Source organism: Tachysurus fulvidraco, chromosome 2, assembly GCF_022655615.1.
Source record: "Tachysurus fulvidraco isolate hzauxx_2018 chromosome 2, HZAU_PFXX_2.0, whole genome shotgun sequence".
NCBI classification, from domain to species: domain Eukaryota; kingdom Metazoa; phylum Chordata; class Actinopteri; order Siluriformes; family Bagridae; genus Tachysurus; species Tachysurus fulvidraco.
In genome coordinates, this window is record NC_062519.1 from 41,130,832 (window position 1) to 41,153,322 (window position 22,491).

Below are 22,491 nucleotides of genomic sequence, written 5' to 3' on the forward strand. Positions count from 1 at the left end.
TGGGTGACACCGGAGGGTGTGATTATAAACTGTTATAAACTGTTATGGAGCCTGGAGTCTTTAGTTAACGCACAGTGAACTGAATAAACTGATGATGTTAGTGCTACCATGTAGTCAAGGATACCTCATATGGGTGACACTGGAGGGTGTGATTATAAACTGTTATAAACTGTTATGGAGCCTGGTGTCTTTAGTTAACAGACAGTGAACTGAATAAACTGATGATGTTAGTGCTACCATGTAGTCAAGGATACCTCATATGGGTGACACCGGAGGGTGTGATTATAAACTGTTATAAACTGTTATGGAGCCTGGAGTCTTTAGTTAACGCACAGTGAACTGAATAAACTGATGATGTTAGTGCTACCATGTAGTCAAGGATACCTCATATGGGTGACACTGGAGGGTGTGATTATAAACTGTTATAAACTGTTATGGAGCCTGGTGTCTTTAGTTAACACACAGTGAACTGAATAAACTGATGATGTTAGTGCTACCATGTAGTCAAGGATACCTCATATGGGTGACACTGGAGGGTGTGATTATAAACTGTTATAAACTGTTATGGAGCCTGGTGTCTTTAGTTAACACAGTGATCTGTATAAACTGACTGATGTTAGTGCTACCATGTAGTCAAGATACCTCATATGGGTGACACTGGAGGGTGTGATTATAAACTGTTATAAACTGTTATGGAGCCTGGAGTCTTTAGTTAACAGACAGTGAACTGAATAAACTGATGATGTTAGTGCTACCATGTAGTCAAGGATACCTCATATGGGTGACACCGGAGGGTGTGATTATAAACTGTTATAAACTGTTATGGAGCCTGGAGTCTTTAGTTAACGCACAGTGAACTGAATAAACTGATGATGTTAGTGCTACCATGTAGTCAAGGATACCTCATATGGGTGACACTGGAGGGTGTGATTATAAACTGTTATAAACTGTTATGGAGCCTGGTGTCTTTAGTTAACAGACAGTGAACTGAATAAACTGATGATGTTAGTGCTACCATGTAGTCAAGGATACCTCATATGGGTGACACTGGAGGTGTGCAAACAAATGTACAAAAAAAAGAAAAAGAAAGAAAGAAAAGACTAAAACAAAATGGCCGCTGGTTGTACTGTTGTGGTGTGTAATAGCGGTGACCCACCACCGGGTGTCGCTGTGAGTTTTCTACAGTGTTCCGGCGTCATTCCCCTAACCACTCCCCCCTCCCCCCTTAGCCTACCGCTGAAATCCGTGTGTTTTCATATAGTGATGACGAGACACTGAGGAAGTCCCGCGGTGATGAACGCGCACCCGAGAGACCCGAAAACACGTCTAATTTAACTCCTCGTCGTACAAATAAGCAAAGTAAGTGTCAAGCAGCCTGTTCCTGAGGGGATTAGACCGGTGTTTGGCGTCACTACGTCTGTTAGCTAACGTGCTAATGTGGCTAAATAAACAGCGAGCACTAAATACTAGGGTTTAGTGTCGAAGGGAGAAAGTGTTCATAATTACTACAGTCGGCTGATGAAGACAAATAATAATTAAAAAAAAAGGTCTCAGTTTAGTGACAGCTTTAAATGCTAACCGGCTAACAGAAGCAGCTGTTACTGTTAAACATTAACCTGTATTATGAAACGCTGGTGGTTCATTAACTCCTATTGACTTGTCTTATTTTTTTTTTTCCAGATGTCATGGATCGAAGCTGTCACCGTTTGCCTTGTGCTCTCCAGCCAGATGTTCAGCTCCCAGTCAGTGCCTATTAATGTAGATAAAACTAAAGTCAATGTGCCAGAAGAACAGGTACAGGAAATGCCTCAAAATGTGGTGAGTTTGGGTTTTAAATAAAAAACATTCACACCTTCAGTGCGTGTTTAAATGTGAAATGTTTCTGATCCTGGTGCTTAAAGTGTAGGTTGGGGTGTGCGAAGGTAGGTTTGGGTCCTGATGACGTCACAGGGTGACACATGGAGCTTATAGAGTCAGGGTTTGGAGTTGGGATCTGGATGAAAGTTTAGAAAGTGATCTGGATGAGGAGAGAGTGAGTGTGTGTGTGTGAGAGAGAAAGAGAGTGTGTGTGTGTGTGTGTGTGTGTGTGTGTGTGTGTGACAGAGAGAGAGTGTGTGAGTGAGAGAGAGAGAGAGAAAGAGAGAGAGTGTGTGTGTGTGTGTGTGAGAGAGAATGTGTGTGTGAGAGAGAATGTGTGTGTGTGTGAGAGAGTGTGTGTGAGAGAGTGTGTGTGAGAGACAGAGAGACAGAGAGAGAGTGTGTGTGAGAGACAGAGAGACAGAGAGAGAGTGTGTGTGAGAGACAGAGAGACAGAGAGAGAGTGTGTGTGAGAGACAGAGAGACAGAGAGAGAGTGTGTGTGAGAGACAGAGAGACAGAGAGAGAGTGTGTGTGAGAGACAGAGAGACAGAGAGAGAGTGTGTGTGAGAGACAGAGAGACAGAGAGAGTGTGTGTGAGAGACAGAGAGACAGAGAGAGAGTGTGTGTGAGAGACAGAGAGACAGAGAGAGAGTGTGTGTGAGAGAGAGAGAGACAGAGAGAGAGTGTGTGTGAGAGAGACAGAGAGAGAGTGTGTGTGAGAGAGAGACAGACAGACAGAGAGTGAGTGTGTGTGTGTGTGTGAGAGAGAGGGAGAGAGAAAGTGTGTGAGAGAGAGACAGACAGAGAGAGAGTGTGTGTGAGTGAGAGAGAGAGTGTGTGTGTGAGTGAGAGAGAGAGAGTGTGTGTGTGTGAGAGAGAGAGACGAAGAGAGAGTGTGTGTGAGAGAGACAGAGAGTGAGTGAGTGAGTGTGTGTGTGTGTGTGAGAGAGAGAGACAGAGAGAGTGTGTGTGTGTGTGTGTGTGTGTGTGACAGACAGAGAGAGAGAGAGAGAGAGAGAGAGAGAGATGGACTGAAACATCACCAGTTATTGATACTGTGTTGGACTCGAGTCAGATTGAAAACAATTTTCTCTCAAACTTTAAACCTTTGTGCTTTATATTGGGATTTTTTTAATCTGTTGCTTAATTCTAGAATGGTCTCTCATCATTTTAGGAAAAAAGTGTAAGATCTTGTTCGTACCATCGTGTTTTTTTTTTTATTTTTTTTTTTAGATAAAGTTGCTACAGCAAGATTTACTTTTCTGCTACTTTTGAAAATACTCTTTGACTCTTCCACACAGAAAGTGACACGTCTGAGCCGAAGACAAAGAGCTCACGGCGTGTACACGGCGCTCGTGTTCACGCCGACGTGCTCGAGTGCAAATAGAAAGTGTTTACTCGAGTAAACGAGTCTTTACTGCTGTCGTTAACTTAAGAAAACCTGCACACGAGTCAGAAAACACATTTCCGGATAAAACCTTACGTTGCCACGACGACACCATTTCTGGTTTATTCTTGCTCGTCATGTTTCATGTTTTTGTCGTTTGTGTTTCTGCTTGTTCAGGACACTGGACTGCATTATGACCGCTATCTCAGGGAAGTTATCGATTTCCTCGAAAAAGACCCACATTTTAGAGAAAAGCTGCAGAACACCGGCATCGAGGACATAAAGGTTATAAAGTGTTATTTCGTTCTGTAATGACGTTTGTGACCAGTTAGAAAATGTAATTCTGATCAGTTTTATGCTTGCAGCAAGGAAAACTGGCTAAAGAGCTGGACTTTGTGAGCCACCACGTCAGGACCAAGCTCGACGAGTTAAAAAGGCAGGAAGTGAGTCGGCTGAGGACGCTGATCAAAGCCAAGCATGACATGGAAGGAGGGAACGGTACGCAAACTCTAATCATACAGAACTTATTAATCACGCGCCTGTTGTTCTTTTACGGATAAAAAGTAAATTATTCTCTCGTCTGTCGTTTCTGTCCGTTCGAGTCACGGACACTAAGGGACTTTTTACACCCGGTCACTCCGTGTGTGTTCTCTGATCCGATAGCTGTCTGATTTGTTAAAACTGTTCCATTTACATCAGGCCACATAAATGCGTCTCGGCGAATCGGATATCGATCCGATCTTTCTACTCCCACCCAAGATGCTAATATATTTTGCCTCATTTCCGGGGTAATTGAAATGGAACACACTTTGGTGTATGTGGTTGCTACAAAAAACAGCATTTACTGTTTGTTGCATTTTAGTGCATTTTAAGACCCGACAAGACGCCTGGGTGAAAGATCGGCACCAGTACTGGTGGGAAAACATATTTGTTTCTGGCGCGATGCACGACTCGTGAGTCACCTGCGAGTGACGTACTTCCGTTTGGGAGGAGTATAGCGCTGACGTATGTGACTTGAACGACCACATTCATTTACACCTGTCCAGTTTCATCGAAACGCGTCCCAGACCACCTCCTGAAGGGGTTTGTACCATCGGATTTATATCCGTCTCCAAAACGTTTCGGGGGGCATTTAAACCTGGTCTTTTTACCATCGGATAGCTATCGGATCACAGAAAACGCAGGAAGTGACCAGGTGTAAAAAGCCCCTAATATGACAGGATATGGCGTCCTGATTAACGCAGATAGTAGGAGATGAGAAAAGTTTCTAACCAAATTAACAAGTCAAAATGGCCGGTCGGAGCATCGGCGGTCAACACAGCAGAAGCTCTTTTTACCTTAGTATAAGTTGTATATTGTTCCAGTAGGATTTTCTTAGATCCCTGAGGTGAAATATGTTCGTCACTCTGAAATCTTTTTCACTGTTCTAAACACTTCTTATTTATTTATCTCGAGCACTTCACCGTGACGTCACTCTGAAGCCACGAAACGAATCGCTCCAGCGTGCAGAATCGACTCACGAATCCCGTTTCATTTGGAACCGATCGTGTTTGTGTCTCGTGTGTTGTGCAGGCGTGGCCGCGGACCATCAGGCTCTACTGAAGCAGTTTGAGTACCTGAACCACATGAACCCTCACACGTTTGAGGTGGAAGATCTGGACAAACTCATCAGATCAGTAAGTGCTGGTTTATTTCTCCTGACGTAACAAGGCTCCAGGGGTCTCGTACAGGACACCGACTCCGTGTCCAACCTTCACCTCCACACCATGTGGAGATATTGTCATTCATGCTGGAACGGTGTCTGAGCCTCTTAGTTCCAGCGAATCGAAATTGTAACTCTTCAGCACACAGAGACGTTCAGTATAAGCGCGTACGAAGAACCTCATAAGAGCGTGGAGGTCAGGGGTGCACATACTTTTGCTAACCGTGCGTGACGAACACACCGAGCATATCTAAAAATCTCTCTTCTGTCCAGGCCACAAAGGATTTGGAGAACTACGACAAAGAACGTCACGAGGAGTTCAAGAAGTACGAAATGATGAAGGAGCACGAGCGGCGCGAGCACCTGAAGACCCTCAGCGAGGAGAACAGGAAGAAGGAAGAGGAGCATTACGAAGAGATGAAGAAGAAGCACGCCGATCACCCGAAAATCAATCATCCTGTATGTGATCATATCAGTCACAGCTTCACGGTTCTTTTAAACGTCCTCCCGTTCTTTAAAAGGTTTCCTGAGCGTGTTGCTTTTTCTCCAGGGCAGTCAGAATCAGCTCAAAGAGGTGTGGGAGGAAGCGGACGGCCTCGACCCTGAAGATTTTGACCCCAAAACGTTCTTCAACCTGCACGGTAATTTTTTTTATCATCTGCATAGCATCGTTTATCAAAGATTCCGTAATAAACCCTCGACGGCGTGTCGCTCGCTCGTTCCAGATTCAAACGGAGACGGCTTCTTTGACGAGCAGGAATTAGAGGCGCTGTTCACTAAAGAGGTACGAATCTCTCTCTAGATTTACTGCGTCCTTTAAAACCAGCACTAGGATTTCTAACCTGTCATAAATAAACCTGCAGCTGGAGAAAATCTACGACCCAACGAACGAGGAAGACGACATGGTGGAGATGGAGGAGGAGCGCTTACGGATGAGGGAACACGTCATGAACGAGGTGAGATTTCGTCCAGAGGCTTTTTCAGGAACGATCGATATTCATGAATATGCAAATTAGGAAGCGGCCCCTTAAAGGCGGGGTCTCCGATTTTTGAGAAATGCTTCAGAAAACTGAGTCGGGCCGGAAAATAAACAAAAAACAAAACAACCGTGTAGCCAATGAGCAGAAAGGGGCGTGTCTTGTCTATGGGCGGAGAGAGTGTTCGGGGCGCATGTGTGACATTAGCAGAAAGCGGTTTTAACATTGACATGGAGGATAAAAACAAAGAAAGAGAGAAGAAAGGCTTACGATAAGGACAAGAAGTAGGACGTGTTAATATAGGATCAGCTTTCTTCTCTTTCTTTTCCTCGGCGTCTTAAGTAAAGTCGGCCACATATTCACAGGTTGGAGTTTCCCGAGTCGATAACTCCTGAGCTAAACGCTGTTACTACACAAAACGCGGTTGTAGCTGCCTCTCTACATTACTATGATAGAAAAGAGGTGTTATTTGTGTAGTAACAGCGTTTAGCTCAGGAGTTATTGACTCGGGAAACTCCAACCTGTGAATATGTGGCCGACTTTACTTAAGACGCCGAGGAAAAGAAAGAGAAGAAAGCTGATTAACGTTGGTTTTGCTCAGTTTGCTCAGTTAACGTTGGTTTTGCTTTGTTACACAGAACTAATATATGCCTTTGTCCTTTACATCATTATGCTTGTGTGGCATTTTTGCTTGTTTGTTTATCTACAATCGTATTGTTCTTCACTTCAGCTATGATAAAGACACGTTTCTTTCTGTTAGTCACCTGGGTTACGTATGTATATGTGGGCGGAGCTATCGATACAGGGGTGGGACCCGTTTGGGTTAGGGCCCATTTGGGTTAGGGCAGAGATCGGCAACCTTAAACAACCAAAGAGCCATTTGGACCCGTTTCCCACAGAAAAAACAAAACACGGAGCCTTTTGACATCTAAAACGAAGATAACACTGCATATATCGTTTTTTACCTTTATGCATTTAAAAAATCAATGAACTGCTACCGAGTAAACAAAATTTTATTTCTGCAAACAAAAAAATATTTTGAACAGTTTGTACTAACCTTAACAAAAAAGATGCTGGGTTCAAGGTTACTATCTAATAGAATGTTCAATGTCTAATCGAGTCCTCTTCGTATTCATGACATTACAAAACTTGCCGGCTGCAGCAAACCAAAATTGCGTCTGCTTCTGTGTGTTGGATTTCGTAAGTCGGAAGTATTGACACATATTTTGAGCAACAAAAAAATTTAAACATGTTTTTTTTTAATGTTACAAAAGCATTATAATCTTTAGAATTTTTATTTTTTTAAAAAACTAAAATTAAAATAAATTTAAATTAAATATTTATTTTCCAAATCAGGGAGCCGCAGCAGAGGGATGAAAGAGCCACTTGCGGCTCCGGAGCCGCGGGTTGCCGACCCCTGGGTTAGGGGCATGTTTGTTTTGGTGATGTCAAATGTCAACATTGGCTTTCAAAAATCGAAGACCCCACCTTTAAGTTACCTCTTTATATAATAGACGCGTTATTCAAATAAGAGCTTTGCTAGTCAGCTAGCTAACTTTTCACAGTCACAAAAGTTGTCTCGGACTTTCACCGTTCTTTCAAACCGGTCAGAATGTTACCATGACAACCTCTATCGATAATAGCTCTGCACACGTTATCAGTACGACACACGTCTCTTTTTCTTTTTCCGAAACAGGTCGACTCCAACAAGGACCGTCTGGTTTCTTTAGACGAGTTCTTGATGGCGACGAAGAAAAAAGAGTTTCTGGAGCCGGACAGCTGGGAGGTGAAGGAGGCGTCTCTGTAAAATCGTTCAGCATGTTGTTAGTGAGTAGCAGCTCAGGTGATTCCTCTATTGTACATGATTTCTAGACTCTGGAGCAGACCCAGACTTACACCGACGAGGAGATGCGAGAGTTTGAGGAACATCTCATCAGACAGGAGCAGGAACTGATCCACAAAACAGACGAATTGCAGAAGCAACGAGACGAGCTGGAGAGACAGCAGGAGCAGCTCAACGCACAGAAAAAAGAACTCCAACAAGTACATTTTTTTTATTTTATATGCATTATCTCCATCTGAGTATAAATGTGTATATAGACAGGTTAATAAAATATAAAACTCTATGAAAGCATCCTTGTGTGTGTGTGTATGTGTGTGTTTCCCTTGCAGGCTGTCGAGCACATGGAGCGTTTAAAAACCCAGAATGCTCCAGCGGAAGTTCAGGGTGAGAGAAATAGTTTTTAAAAATTCCAACACGATCCAATGATTACAGGTGTTTATTTATTTAACAAGGGAAAGGACACGTTCTGTGCTCTCCGCCTCGGTGAGATTCTTTAGGCAGGTGGCATCAAACACAGCAATCGCACTTGGTGTCTGACAAGCAGCATCTGTCCTCTGCCAAGGGAGATCCAACAAGGAAATGACTCGACGGAAGGAAGGAAGCGAATCGACGTTGTTTCTCTTTTTTTTTCCTTAAACAAAATTGAGGCGGAGCTTCTTCGTTGTCACATGTTACTCTATTATTTAATATAATTTATTCTGCACTGGTTGTGTGTGTGTCTGTGGTTTACACGTCTCGGGATTCCTGTACGAATCGGAACAAATGAATCAAAAGAACCAAGTTCACTGATTCATATTCTCAAGAGTCACGATGATACGAAGTGCTTCATGTTAAACAACTCTACTGCGAGTTTTTTATCGTTGTGAGATTTGTGTTAAATTCTTCCGCGCGTCTCGATTCGATTATCGGTTCCTTCGGTGAATAAAATCATTGTAGAAATCCAGTTTAAATGTGTTACTGATTCAGGTGATCTGTAATAATACAGCTTTAATAAATTTACTGTCAAATTATTTTTTAAGACAAAAATCACAGCAGAGGAAAAGCAAGTTTGTCATAATGTACTCTTTTTTTTTATATATATATATAAACAGTTGAAGGAAACGAAGTCCCAGAATCCCATAACAACCAACACCAGGCTCCTCCTGAGAACCAGTCGCTCGCCCCGGGACACCAGAACGTTCCTGCAGCTCAGCAAGATTTGAGCCAAAGTCAGCCGCTTGCTCAGGATTCCCACCCCAACGTCATCCAGGACGTCCCACAAGTACCGTAGACGAGAGCAGAGTATCAGGAGCAGGACTGTGCACACACACACACACACACACACCCCTTCTCCAGCGCCTGGAGGGCATTAGGACCTCTCTAGGACCTCAGTGTTTCCTCCCAGTTCTTCTGCTCTCCACAGAAGGGTGTCATCAGTACGACTCATCTTATTCTTTCATTTTAATCATCATCCTCATGCTGGTTTGACTGTCAACATCGTTTTGCACATTTTTAAAAGGTTACAGTAAGGGCGTGATGAACGGATCGATTTCAATTCATCTATTCGGTCTGCTCTGGGATGTAAAGTTTAACTCCAACAACAAAGCAATCAAGGTCCAGCTATTTCAATCAGGTTAGCAGTTAGTTTATAAGATCGAAGATTAGATCTCTAACATTCCTGACTGCTGCAAGACAAACAGATTTAATCTACAAAAAACCTCCAGGCTTAAAATGATACACGTGAATCCGTATTATTTAAATTCCAGTTCTCGTTTACTCTTGTATTAAATGTGCCCATTTTCTGCACAGAATAAAAAAAAAAGTGTCATTTTATTCTATAATTTCATTCTCTGTTCTTATTAAAGTGGTCGAGGCAGCACTGCCTCGTACCGGTCATCATTTAACACGGCTGTTTTTGTCCTTGGTTGCGGTGTGAACTCTTGCAGTGTTTTATATCGGAGTTTCAGTAGTGATCATCAGGGGTTAAGTGCATAAATCATGTGGAGATGAAATGATCTGAAAATGGGCTTTAGTGAATCTTAAACATCCCACATCTGATTGTTCAGAATTAAAAAGAATATTTTTTTCCCTTTCCCATCTTATGACCAGTAGGTGGCATTGTCCTGAAACCTGACATGATCCGGCAGGTCACGTTTGGTGTCCATGTGCCAAAGTGGTACAAAGTTTGGTCTCAAATCTCTGAATATCTGAGTAACTCAATCTAAACAACTGTACAAAATCCAGTCATGTGACCAGAAGAGGTGAGAAACCCCCCCCCCCCCCCCCAAAAAAAGAGACTTGAGCATTCCTATCCTTCAATTTCTTGATCACTGTGGCTTGATGTGTGCAAAAAAAAAAAAGCCCCTCATACTGTAACAGTACAGTTTTATAACTAAACTCTTTAAAGTTAGAATAAATTTTTGATGGTCCTCTCTACAAACTACATCAAATCATCAATGTGATCATTTATTAAAAATGAAAGACATTTCATTCCGACAAGATCGCTTCATATCATATAAGTCTGGTGCAGATTAAAGTACATCACAAAATGAATCATTACAATACAGTACAGATCAGGTCACCTTTCTGGGCTACGTTTGTGTATTCGAGTCGTGGATCCTGGTCCGACTTTTTAAAGAAAAAAAAAAAAGGCACAAACGTTCCTGCTGTACAGAATTAAGGCTATCGAAAGTGTGACTGACAAACAGAAAGCTTTATAAGGTACGGTGGTATGGCGTTGTTACCATGGTGATCATGTTTAAGTGTCCAGACCCCTTGCTCCATGGACCGATGGAGTAGAGTCTGGTGTGTGGGTTACAGGAAGGTGGTGTGTTTAGGGTTAACAAGTCTGCACTGCAGTCACGCCGCTCATCCCTCGGCTCGGTTTGTACGGTCCGCCTCGTCCTGCAACACACACACACACACACAATTCCAACGTGATCGCAAGGTCCAAGTTCATCAGTCAATCGATTCAAATCATGCAGGTTATAAAATAAATCAATAATGAATCGCATGCACAAGTCTTTAGGTGTGAAAGCAGGACTCACCTCGTTAAGCAACTAATACGGGTCATTTTAGCAAACGGATGAGGTTTAAATCCTACAAGAGAACCCCAAAAGCTACAGCAGGGGTGCCAAAACTTATTACAACGAGTAAAGCAAAGGTTTGGTGAACAAGAAAACGTCAATAACTTTGAAGGAAAAAAAACAAAACAAACTGGGATTTGTGTCATGAATAAACCTGGAATACGTTCAGAAAGAGACGTTACTTTTTTTAGCTTGATAAATTGACACATTGCCTGTAGCTCATTAAAAATTTTTTTTTGTAAATTCTAAAATGATTAGAATTTATAACAGACGCTGGAGCAGATTAGTTTCTCAGACGGTACATCGGACACCCCTGATCTACAGGATTACTTTAACGTCGTGGTCGATGCAGATTATTTCCTGTAGCCAGACAGAAATAAATGAAAACGTTTAGAACCGAAACGGAAATCGTTTCTCTTTTGTGCCGGCCGTCACGTAGTGCAATGAACAGTGCAAAAAATAAAAAAGACAGGAAAGCAAAGCTGTGGAAATCTCTGGGACTAAAGCCAGACAAAAATCACCTGCAATCCTTTGGAGGAGGAGAAAAATAAATAAATAAAAAAGTTATAGCAAGAGCCAGCGCGATCGTTCGTCCCGTTTCAGGCAGGTGTACAGATTCTGGAGCATCAAAAAGAAAAAAAAAAAAAGCCAGGAAGGGATTTAAAGAAGGAAAAATAATAAGCGCAGACAAAGCAGGTAATGCAACACGTCTTTATTGAAACATTCTCTCAAGGAGCAACATGAGCATACAAAGGCCAGGGCTGCAGGAATTTCCTCTAAAATGAAGTGTGGAAGAAGAGACTGAGGAAGAGGAGGAAGATTATTTCAAAACCCGGTGGTGAGAACCGAGGGATAAGTGAGTACGGAGGGGGGAAAAAAAACCCAAACAAAAGGAAAAAAAAAAAACAAGTCATGTATTGGATTAACAGTGGCGGTTAATTTTTTTTGCATTTTATTTTATACAAAAAATAAATTAATGAAAATCTTTAAAGTTTTACATGAATATCTATTTGCTTTTTAACACAACCTTGCTGAAAAATCACAACACTGACAGTTTCAGCTCAGCACGTGTGTCTCCGTAAAATATCAAGGGTTACTTGATAAGCCAAAATAGAAACATACCACTGATGTCAAAGAAAGAGCAAGAGAGGGAAATTTAAAAGGAAAAAAAAAAAGGGAAAGTTAACCCATTCTTAATAAATGAATGTTCGAGGTGGCCGAAAGACAACTACGTCTTCTCAAAGCGTTTTAGGATCGCATCGCTTGAGCATTACCTCGAGAGCTACCTCGAGCTCCCTGGGCAGCGCCTCTCTTGAAGCTCTGCTGATATCCTTCCTGTTGGGAAAAGAAAGAAAAACAAAGGAGAAAAAAAAAAAAAAAGATCTGATAAGTTGAAGCATTCACACAGGCTAATAATCTTGTAACTTTGGGTCTAAATCAGGGCTGGGTGATAAAACGATAACGATACGTATCGCGATAGACACGTGATCGATATCAATAAAAATGTGTTTCGATAAAATGTTCGGTATTTTTCTTTTAATTCGTCGTTGGAAAAAAAAAGGAGGTTTCGAAGCAAGTTTTGGTTGCATTAAAAGGTGGGGTCTCCGATGGAGTTTCCCCGAGACAATAACTCCTGAGCTAAACGCTGTTACTACACAAAATGCAGTTGTAGCTGCCTCTCTACGTTACTACAATAGAAAAGAGGTGTTATTTGTGTAGTAACAGCGTTTTGGCTACATGTTTGTTTTGATTTGTCGTCCCGACTCAGTTTTCTGAAGCATTTCTCAAACATCGAAGACCCCACCTTTACCAAAGGCACTCGCTCTCTGGTAACCTAGCAACAAAGGGAGGGACACGAACAGCGAGTCATGTATCAGTATCACGTTTGGTTGCGCCATATCGTCGTCTCGTGCCGGTCTGCTGGATTCCTCTTCAGTAACCAGCGACTGATGAGCAGAAAATGAGCAGCAGCGAGCGAGGAGATTATAAATAGAGGAAAAGTCGGCTACTTCATATTTCTGCAGGTTTTATATTTCAACGTTACTGTAGTGCACCAGGTTTGTGTTTTATATTACAGATGTATCTCAGTCTACCTCGGTTTTATTTCTGTTTACAAAACACTGCACATATTTTCACACTTGTCACCAGAAGGTGAACAGCTAGTGAACTCCCTAGCACTAAATTCTCAGGTTCTCTGTTTAGATTTAACACTTTGCTCTATTTTATTACACTTTATTAAACATTTCCTTTCATTTTGCACCTTAAAATGTTAAGAGATAATAGCTAAGTGTTCATTGTGACTTTAGACTTATGTTTACATTATAATTATTTGAGGTTTCCTGATTGTTGACATTTCTGTCTTAACTGATGGGTTATGATCAGAGGAAGGTTAAGTTGGTCCTGGTCCTTATTTTAAATGGGTCATAAAAAAATATCACTATCGATATCGACCGATACGACACTGATATCGTGATATGGTTTTCAGCCGTATCGCCCAGCCCTACTCTAAATGAGTCAATCTGATTTTATAAACAGTCGATTTGAAGTTTGGCTCTAATCAGATTTCTAACGCTCATCGACTGAAGTGAATTTTTTTTTTTTAAAGTCGGTCTCATTTGACGCGAGTAAGTGGAGGTTTGCGTGACTAAATTCTTTCCAGGGAATCAGATTAAACAGTAAACACTCACTGGATAATTAGATTATTGTTATTCAGCTGCATCAGATTTCCTGAATGAAAAGTGTGATCAGGTTCAGTTTAACAAAAGCATTGTACACTTACTGAGACAGACCGACCGACCTCATGCTTAGAGATTAGCTTAAACGCGAGTCGACATTTTGTAACGTCCGAGCAGATGTGGGGTTAAATCAGCGAGTGGTAAGGAGTGTGTACCCGTTGGTAGGTGCTGCTCGAGTAATCCCGTGGAGTGCTGAACTGGGTCTGTCCATAACCGGTGTTGGGAGTGTTGGGAAAAGGAGCACGATAGCCATCATATCCACCTGCAAACACACACTTACTTAATAATAAAAAGTTGCACACGTGCCTTCAGAACCATCAAAAGATTCGGTTTGCATGCCAAGTGTCCAAGCACATTTACTGCACGTTGACATTAAGCTCCACCCACAAAACCATAAAAGGCTGCGAGTTTGTCGAAAACTATGAAACGTAACGGCGATGCAGCTCGAGCCACTGCGGTGCATCAATGCCAGCTTACGCCTTTTATTGCGTGCCATTACTTTTGTTCCCATTGAAGAGCTAGGTCATAAGCAGTGTTATAATAATAAGCGAGTTAACACCATGCCCTGACAAATATATAGCGGGCGCCCAAACAGAACGTACCTCTGAAACCGTTGGATGGTCCGCGGTATCCGTTCATGGCCCCTCTGGCGTTCCGGGGTCCTCCACGTGGCACGGCTCGGCTGCTGTAGAACGACTGAGGCTGACGTCCGAACCCCGCGCCCTGACCCGACGGCTGTTGACTCATGGACTGGTGGCCCCCAGAGGAAGGTATTCCTTGGTCTTGAGTGTGGAACGCTCCGACAACTGAGTAATAAAGCAGCAGGACCATCGAGTTTATACACACGGTAAATTTAACAGATAGAGCAGGAAATAAAACGGATGCCATTTTCTCCCACAAACGTACTAACGAACGAGTCACTCGGATGTAAAAGTGAAGAAATAAAGTGTTAAATGTGGGAAACATTCCATCTGGTTAAATTCAACCGATTCCCTCGTGTTACAGGACTGAAAGAGACGATTCACCTGACTGGAGAGGTTCCTGCTGAAGCTCCTGATGCTCCACAGTGTGTGTGGGCTGGCTGCTGAAGCTCTGGCTGTAAGTGCTCTGATACGGACTCGACATCTTCTGAGACTCCATCTCGTTCGAAGGAGGAACCGGGGCGTTCAGGTTGAACACCTGAGCATCAGAACAGACCAAAGAACGTTAAGAAATCAAAACGATCTTCAACCCAATTTATTTCCAACAAAAGAGAATACAAACTTGTTTAGATTGGACATTTCTACGAGACACTGACGAGACGATATTTGCCAAGAATTCCTTGTGTGAGGAAGGAGGAGTTTGGGTTAAGTAGTTAGGACACTTGAGATTTGAATTAAGGGCAAGTTAACTTGTATAAATGTTATAAGGAACAATGAAAAGATGAGCTACATCGAGTGGTGGCATCAGAGAGCATAACTAGGAAACGACATTCACCATTACATGTCCTGTACCTGTTCTAAAAGAAAGAAAGAAAGAAAGAGAGAGAAAGAGGGAGAGAAAGAAAGAGAAAGAAAGCGATAGAGAAAGAAAGCAATAGAGAAAGAGAGAAGCTGAATGGTGGGAAAGGCTTTTTTAATTCTTAGAAACACTGTTTGGGGAAGTAAACACGCCCTACTGTGTACAAGTAGTAAACGTCACCTGAGCACAGCGAACGCAGCTGGTGTTCAATAAGTGACTTATGAGAAATACTGCCTGACTTATTCATCTCTTACAGCCGTGTCTGTTCAGTCTATAGAACCGAAAGGCAAAGTGCACGCACACTTCGTTCAGAGCCGATTCGGAGTCCACCTCACTCGGGTAAAGGGAAGAGAAAGGATGTAAAAAAAACAGCACTCTTACCGCTTGCATGGACTGGAATGGTGCAGCGTTAACATTGATTCCACTGTGCAGGGGTTTGGAGACGGACTGAAACGCCTGGGGCTGGGACGACGGGGCAGGGGGCTGCTCGGACGACAGGGGCATGGACACCTAGAACGTGAATGAGTCACGAGTAAGGCACACGGACAAACATCTCATCGCCGCAGCTGTAGATGGCGCACGGCGTAAATACCTGTAGGGGATCGATAGCGTCGGGCTGAGGCCGAGGGTCTGTGCTGTGAGGGGGCTGGTAGAGCGGCGGCGTAGAGGCGTATGCTTCAGCGGGAGGGGGCACCATGGGAACCTAAACAGGAGGGGAAGAGAAAAAAAAAAAAAAAAAAAAAAAAAAAAAGAGAACATTTTAGCGACTCGACAATAAGGAAAATTTTTTTTGCCTCCTACTACAAGACCCGTCTACTCACTTGTGTGGGTTCTGGATGCACAGGGACCGTGCTGTGTTGAGGGAGTCGGGATTCTGTGTGAGCTGCACACAATCAAAACAGAACGTCAAAACTCCTCGTCTCATACTTAACAGACCCCATGTGTGTGCGTGTGTGTGTGTGTGCGCGCCTCTCTCTCTCACACACAGCTAATAAACAAACAAAATGGCTGCCACATTGCAGGCATCAGAAAAGATTAGTCATTCTGTTGAGTTGGGAATAAATGCTTCATGACTGGAAAGTATGACTGTTGTACCAGCAACGTTTTCGGTGAATACGCAAATTTCCGTCTTTACCTGGAGCGCAGACCATCTGTGCGGTCTTCATAGGCTGAGCAGATACGATGGCGGGATCCAGAGACTGTCCGTCAAATTCCAGCATGGAGTCCTGCCATAAAGGAAAGGAAAGGATTTTTTTTTTTTTGGGAAAGCATACGGAGCAAATGTTTGCCTTTTTATCATCGTGTGACAGGCTGCTGACCTGCATGAAGTTGTAGGTGCCCTGCATCTGTGCCATGAGGTCCTGCACAGCCTGCTTCCTGACCAGCGGGTCAGTCGAGGATGGAGAGATCACGGGGGCGAGCGAGTGGACCTCCGAACTCACAAGAGCCGGGCTCATCGATGAAGGAGGCTGCTGAGGCTGAGGAGGCTGCTGCTGCTGGAGGGAGCTTACGATCTGTAGACAGACAAGAAACTGATGAAAACGTCAAAAGATGGTTTTTCAAATCTGCAAAATAGGTTTGTTTGTTTAAGGTTTTCTGTCTAATGATGCAGAAATACCTATAAATGTTTCCTTTTTTGGCAAGGTTCTCAAGGCAAATACCTTCACCACATCAGCATGTTCATTAAATCATGTCAGGGTGATAAAGCAAGAAGTAGGACGTGTTAATATAGGATCAGCTTTCCAGCGCTGGAGAGAACTGAAGGAGCAGGAAGTTGGCCACATATTCACAGGTTGGAGTTTCCCGAGTCAATAACTCCTGAGCTAAACGCTGTTACTACACAAATAACACCTCTTTTCTATCGTAGTAATGTAGAGAGGCAGCTACAACCGCGTTTTGTGTAGTAACGGCGTTTAGCTCAGGAGTTATCGACTCGGGAAACTCCGACCTGTGAATATGTGGCCGACTTTACTTAAGACGCCGAGGCGCTTTTTTCCTTCTCGATAGGTGAGTAACGTTGGTTTTGCTTTGTTACACAGAACTAATATATGCCTTTGTCCTTTACATCATTATGCTTGTGTGGCATTTTTGCTTGTTTGTTTATCTACAATCGTATTGTTCTTCCCTTCAGCTATGATAGACATTTCTTTCCATTAGTCGCCTGAGTTACGTATGTATGTGTGGGCGGAGCTATCGATACAGGGGTGGGACCCGTTTGGCTTAGGTGTGTTTGTTTTGGTGATTTTATGGCAACATTGGCTTTCAAACATCGGAGACCCCACCTTTAAGAGCGTGTTAGCTGTTTCACATCCTGCAAGGTGTAATAGCATTGGGAGGCCACCAGGTGGAGACAATCCTGTAGATTAGCCCTTATACACAATACAGCTTCTTCTAAAGAGTCTTGGTACAAATGAGGATTTAGTGTCCATGTAGACCTACACTATACAGTGGGTCCTACAAGTCTCTAAATATTAGTTAATAAAGCAAGTGTGAACATTTTTGAAAGACATTTTGCTAGAAAGCCTTAATTCTCATGTATGGAGAATTTCAGGGCACCCTGTAAAGTCAAGTTTGTGCTACAGCTGCTGATAAACCAACAAGCTTCCATCCCAAGCCTGATGCTGTTGGTTTATCCGCTTTAGCTCAACGTTGATCAAATGCAGATGAACACCCTCTTTGCTCTGAACATCACATCCCACGGCACAAGAGAGTTTCCGCACTCGATCGAACGTACCGATGATTCAGAGCGAACATGTGAAAGCGATCTAAAGTACAGACCCAGATCTCACCTCAGAGCTCACAGCCCAATCCCCTCCCTGCTCTTTTTCAGTACTGGTGTTATAAGCGGCTTCTGGAATGAACTTTCGGTTTACAAACTGCAAAAAAAAATAAAATAAATAATAATAAAAATTAAAATAAACAAATTAGGCACCCAGAAAAAATAAAATAAAATAAAAAAAATAAATCTAAATTTACAACACACCAATACCAACCTCTGTTGCTTCCACTTCAATGGGCTCTGTGAATTCTTGAGTGACCAGCAGCTCTGTAAGATAAACACCAGTAAAGCTATAACCTCCAGCACCAGACGCATTACTACAGTCATATGTACACAGGGATTATTCATGCCTGGCTCTGCTGGCTGCTCCTCACACTCCGCCGGCTCTACAGGAGCAGGTTGCTGCTGCTGCGGCTGTGGTGGCTGCGGCTGCTGTTCCTCCTCCTCCTCCTCTTCCTCTTCCTCACACACTCCGTTCTGGTGCGTTTGCGTCTGGTCGAAGTAGCTGCTGAGCAGGATCTTGTCCAGAGTCTCTTTGAGGGCCTTGTCTATGATGCAGAAAAGGTTCACGAGTTCATATAATGACTTAATGCTATGCAGAACATTCAACAATTGCAATTCCTCACATCAGAGACTCAAACACTTGTGTAAAAGGGCCTTTTTACCTCCGGTCACTTCGTGTGTTTTCTCTGATCCGATAGCTATCTGATTTGTTAAAACTGTTCGGATATCGCTCCGATCTTTCTGCTCCCGCCCAAAATGCTAATATTTTACCTCATTTCCGGGGTAATTGAAACGGAACACGCTTTGGTGTATACGGTTTTCAGAATGCTATAATAAAAAAAAAAAAAACCTGGTTACTATGGTTATGCTACAAAAAAACAGCGTTTACTGCTACATTTTCGCTGGCGGCAGCAGCGCGTGTTAAGACCCGACGAGACGCCTAGGTGAACGATCACCTGCGAGTGACGTAGTTCCGTTTGGGAGGAGTATAGTGCTGATGTATGTGGCTTGAACAACCACATTCATTTACACCTGTCCAGTTTCATCTGAAACGCGTCCCAGACCACCTCCTGAAGGGGTTTGTACCATCGGGTTTATATCTGTCTCCAAAACGTTTCGGAGGACATTTAGACCTGGTCTTTTTACCATCGGGTAGCCATCGCATCCCAGAAAACGCAGGAAGTGACCAGGTGTAAAAAGCCCCAAAGGCGATCATTTCAGATTCACACTCTTGACGTCTCAAATCTTACTTGCATTGCAGACTCGTACGTCTTGAATAACGACGTGAGTGAGCGTAATTTTGAAAACACGTCAGCTGAATAGGGATGGCACGGTACATGAAAAAACACCCGAACCGTTCGGTTCGCTTGTCTCGATTCAGTTCGTGTGTACGTCGCACGGTTCGGTGCATGCGCAGTGTAGCCCCGTGCTCAGTTTCGCACAAACATACATATAGACAGTATAAGTTGAGTACGGAGTGCTGCGGAAATGACAAGAGGAGGTGATAATGAAAGCTGACCGGAGTTGGCGCATGCGCCCGCGTCGTTCAAATCCGGTGTGTGGGAACATTTTGGATTTCATGTTACTTACGATGACAACGGAAATAAAACAGTAGATAGAACTGCGACTGTGTGCAAGTATTGTGCAAAATGCATTCGATATGCTAATGACAACACTTCTAATATGACCTTCGTGTTAAGATGTTAAACTTATGCTTGACTTTATGATTATGGCCTTTGCTATTGTTATAGCCTCATTATATTATGTTATTACATTATATTATATATTTAAAATATTTTGACTTGTTTAAAAAGACAGAGCTTGTAAGAGTTCCTCTCTTTCTTTACATTTTTTTTTTGTAAGAGCTACACTGAAGTCGGAAGTTTGATAAATGCAAGTTAATTTCAGTCTTTGTGTGCTTAGAAGGCACAAGTTCCTGTAGAGAGAACAAAACACACTCTTTTTTGCCAAATAAATGAAAAGCATGCGTCCCTGTGTGGCAATAGTTTTTAAGCTACCGAGTAAAACAGTGCTTGACTGAACTGTCTCGAAGGTGAACGCGGGTTAAAGTGTGACTTATCGTGTAGTTGTGACCCTGCACATCCTTCATACCCCACAGGCTTTCAGAGCGAACCTCGGACTTCGCCAGGACGCTCGATAACTGATGGCTTCCTCTGACGCGATTTGATTTATGACCCCGTTTGAAATTATGAAAAGGTTATTTAAAGAACATCTGAAGCTGAATTAAAACTATTCTGTACGGTGAGCGTTAACAAGGGGACGGTGAGGACTTACATGTGGTTCCTGCCACAGCTTTGTCTCTTCCTTCCAACAGCTCCCAGAAATGCACAGACGCCTCCTCGAACTGATCCGTCAGCCTGGAAAAGCGAATGAAAAACATCGACGTCGTCAAACAGGCGGCAAGTGATTTGCATTTTTAATGATAAAAAAATAAATAAATCTGTGATTTACAAAATACATCTGGCAGTGATCGAGACAAAATGTCTAAATAAACGGCGTCCGTTGGAGAAAGTTTTAGAACGTTAACAATTTATTTTTAAATATAAAGCTAAAGGGAGGTAAACAAGCAGATAATTTATAATTTTAATCCCCATTAATAGTCAATAATATTTAGGCTAGTAATCTATTAGTCATATATTGGGGGACCTGGACTTTCAAATAAAAGGAAACGTGGGGATTTTTTTTTTTGTCCTTGGTGAACCCCCCCAAACTCTGACCTACTTCTTACCTGATATTTGGGTCCCTCTCAGGGCCGACCAGCTTGTAGAAGTCGTCGAGTCCCGTGAGCTCGGCCTCGGTCAGCAGAGGCCCGTCGTTCCCTCGTTCCTGCCTCAGCTCCTGCCTCACGCTCTCCTCCCCGAGCTGGTCCAGAACATACTGCACCTCCAGCACAGCCTTCAGGCGCCGCTGCTCTGCCTCCTCGCGCTTTAGCTGCTCCCGCCGTGCCGTCTTCTTCACCGCCTTCTGGATCTGCACGAGGAAAAAGAATAAAATTTAAAAAAAAAGAAAAAGTTCACGCTCGGAGAAGCTTGGGTAGCAAAATAAAACAGATAAAGACTGAGAAACTGAATCCAACCTCAACGTTTAAAGTAGAGAAGCTCTTAAGCAGCTCCCGGGCAAAGTCCAAGTTGTGTGCCACCTCCTGAGCTTTAGCCAAGGCGTCCTAAAATAATAAAGAATCAGAAATCGGTATTCAGAGCTTTAACACAAACGTCGTGCTGCTACGAGAGTTAAACAAACTTATTTTTTCTTCCTCCTTTTGTCTCTACGCTCGAGCGCAATATTTAAATGAACGCTTGGCACGGTGTCAAACAAAACCAAACGAAACTGAATTCCTGCTCAGAAAGACAGAGCTCAGAGTTAAGCATACGACACTTTGGCAACAGAGCTCACACCACCAATTGAATGGTATTTAAATGGTATATAAATGGTATTTAATTTAGATTTAAAGTGAGCTTGAGGACAACAAGGTTAAGAACATAATTGCAAGTTCAGACGTCCCCCTAAAAAAAAAAAAAAAAAAAACCCCTCTGCAGTAAACTGCTGACGGGATCAGATAGAAAATGGACACGGCAGTTTCAGAATGCAGCATCATTTCTCAGAGGATGGAAAACATGGAGCAACGTTGTTATTAATCCTTAAGGACGCAGTCCAAATGGGTAAAGTGCACATGGTGTAAAAATCAGGAAACGGTGGAGAAAAGGGAACTGGACTATCTATAAAATGTGCCAAAGCTGTCGGCTGAAGACGCTAGGGAGGAAGAACCGGTTTAACTCTTGGTTTATCCAGCAGCTAGTTCACCTCATCAAAACATGGTTATGATTTTTGGGAAATTAAATGAAGATGGCAGGCAAAGTGAACCATCTGAGATTATACTGTACGTTAAAATACATGTTTGCAGTAAAACCTGAACTGCTGAGGTGAAGAAATCTGATCAGAATTTTTATTTAATTCCAAACTAGCGATGCGATCGGATCAAGTATGCATTTTTCATACCATCTGACAGAGTAGTGAAGGGTTTCAAAAGCTTGTTCTAACGCTATCGGCTCTATGGAAACCGCTCGTTCGCAGGGGTTTGTACAGTGGACACCACGTAGCCGACACGAGATTTTTATTAGGACACGTTTAACATTTATGGAAGGAGTCTCCAGTGTCAACATGACATGTAGACAGAGTATATAGAGAGAGAGAGCACATGTTTATCGTTCCTGTAACATAACTGAACAGGAACTAACCCATCTCACTGGTTTTCCACATCTTAAGATTAAACTATAATTTAAAGACCACAGGTGAATAAATCTAAACTAAAACAAGACTAATACAAACCAGCTGATCCTGATTGAGCCTCTCCCCATTGTCCTTCCGTGTCTTGTAGTCATCCAGCTTGGACTAAAAAACAAAACAACAAAACCAAAAAAAAAAAAAAAGACATTAATTAGTGGACATGTTCATAGAAGACTTAATGTTTAGACTGTAAAGAAATAAAGCTCGCTTAGCAACACTTATTTCCCAAGAAGAGCTTTAGACAGTGCACACAAGACTGCTTCTGAGGGTGCCAGTCTTAAATTACATCTTTCTGCCCTTTTCCCTCTTACAGCATCTTTTAGTTGAGAGCATCAG

At 42.8% G+C, this 22,491-nt stretch overlaps 2 protein-coding genes across 5 annotated transcripts in view; one reads left to right on the forward strand and one right to left on the reverse strand.

The window, feature by feature from the left end:
• The first annotated feature begins 1,197 nt into the window (after positions 1-1,197).
• nucb2a (nucleobindin 2a) lies at positions 1,198-9,651 on the forward strand. Of its 3 annotated transcripts, XM_027178471.2 has the most exons (13): positions 1,198-1,359; positions 1,681-1,818; positions 3,424-3,531; positions 3,612-3,744; positions 4,819-4,922; positions 5,222-5,407; positions 5,499-5,589; positions 5,674-5,732; positions 5,812-5,904; positions 7,622-7,711; positions 7,798-7,968; positions 8,098-8,152; positions 8,860-9,651. In XM_027178471.2, exons 2-13 carry the CDS (start codon positions 1,681-1,683, stop codon positions 9,036-9,038), a joined length of 1,407 nt encoding a protein of 468 aa, XP_027034272.1. In that variant the 5' UTR covers positions 1,198-1,359; the 3' UTR covers positions 9,039-9,651. The 3 variants fall into 3 exon arrangements, with proteins under 3 accessions (XP_027034272.1, XP_027034270.1, XP_027034271.1); XM_027178469.2 differs by having other exon boundaries at positions 5,499-5,732; XM_027178470.2 differs by having other exon boundaries at positions 1,681-1,815; positions 5,499-5,732.
• Positions 9,652-10,200: 549 nt separating this feature from the next.
• caprin1a (cell cycle associated protein 1a) overlaps positions 10,201-22,491 on the reverse strand; it is a 14,028-nt gene continuing 1,737 nt past the window's right edge. The window contains exons 3-19 of one of the 2 annotated variants that reach the window (XM_027178466.2): positions 22,198-22,260; positions 20,948-21,034; positions 20,600-20,841; positions 20,146-20,228; positions 18,198-18,395; positions 18,062-18,114; positions 17,858-17,944; positions 16,388-16,582; positions 16,204-16,294; positions 15,890-15,951; positions 15,661-15,771; positions 15,450-15,578; positions 14,594-14,747; positions 14,171-14,374; positions 13,724-13,830; positions 12,108-12,168; positions 10,201-10,651 (exon numbers count right to left, since the gene is read on the reverse strand). In XM_027178466.2, the coding sequence (XP_027034267.2) occupies positions 10,587-10,651; positions 12,108-12,168; positions 13,724-13,830; positions 14,171-14,374; positions 14,594-14,747; positions 15,450-15,578; positions 15,661-15,771; positions 15,890-15,951; positions 16,204-16,294; positions 16,388-16,582; positions 17,858-17,944; positions 18,062-18,114; positions 18,198-18,395; positions 20,146-20,228; positions 20,600-20,841; positions 20,948-21,034; positions 22,198-22,260 (1,992 nt within the window). In that variant the 3' untranslated portion in view covers positions 10,201-10,586. The remainder of the gene's footprint in view (positions 10,652-12,107; positions 12,169-13,723; positions 13,831-14,170; positions 14,375-14,593; positions 14,748-15,449; positions 15,579-15,660; positions 15,772-15,889; positions 15,952-16,203; positions 16,295-16,387; positions 16,583-17,857; positions 17,945-18,061; positions 18,115-18,197; positions 18,396-20,145; positions 20,229-20,599; positions 20,842-20,947; positions 21,035-22,197; positions 22,261-22,491) is intronic. The other variant, XM_027178467.2, reaches the window with a different exon arrangement.

Bases quoted from the DNA above. Each gene is read 5' to 3' on its own strand.
- nucb2a (XM_027178469.2), top strand. From the start codon at position 1,681: ATGTCATGGATCGAAGCTGTCACCGTTTGCCTTGTGCTCTCCAGCCAG. The intron at 1,819-3,423 runs GTGAGTTTGGGT...CTGCTTGTTCAG, and splicing joins AGGAAATGCCTCAAAATGTG to GACACTGGACTGCATTATGA. The intron at 3,532-3,611 runs GTTATAAAGTGT...TTATGCTTGCAG, and splicing joins CCGGCATCGAGGACATAAAG to CAAGGAAAACTGGCTAAAGA.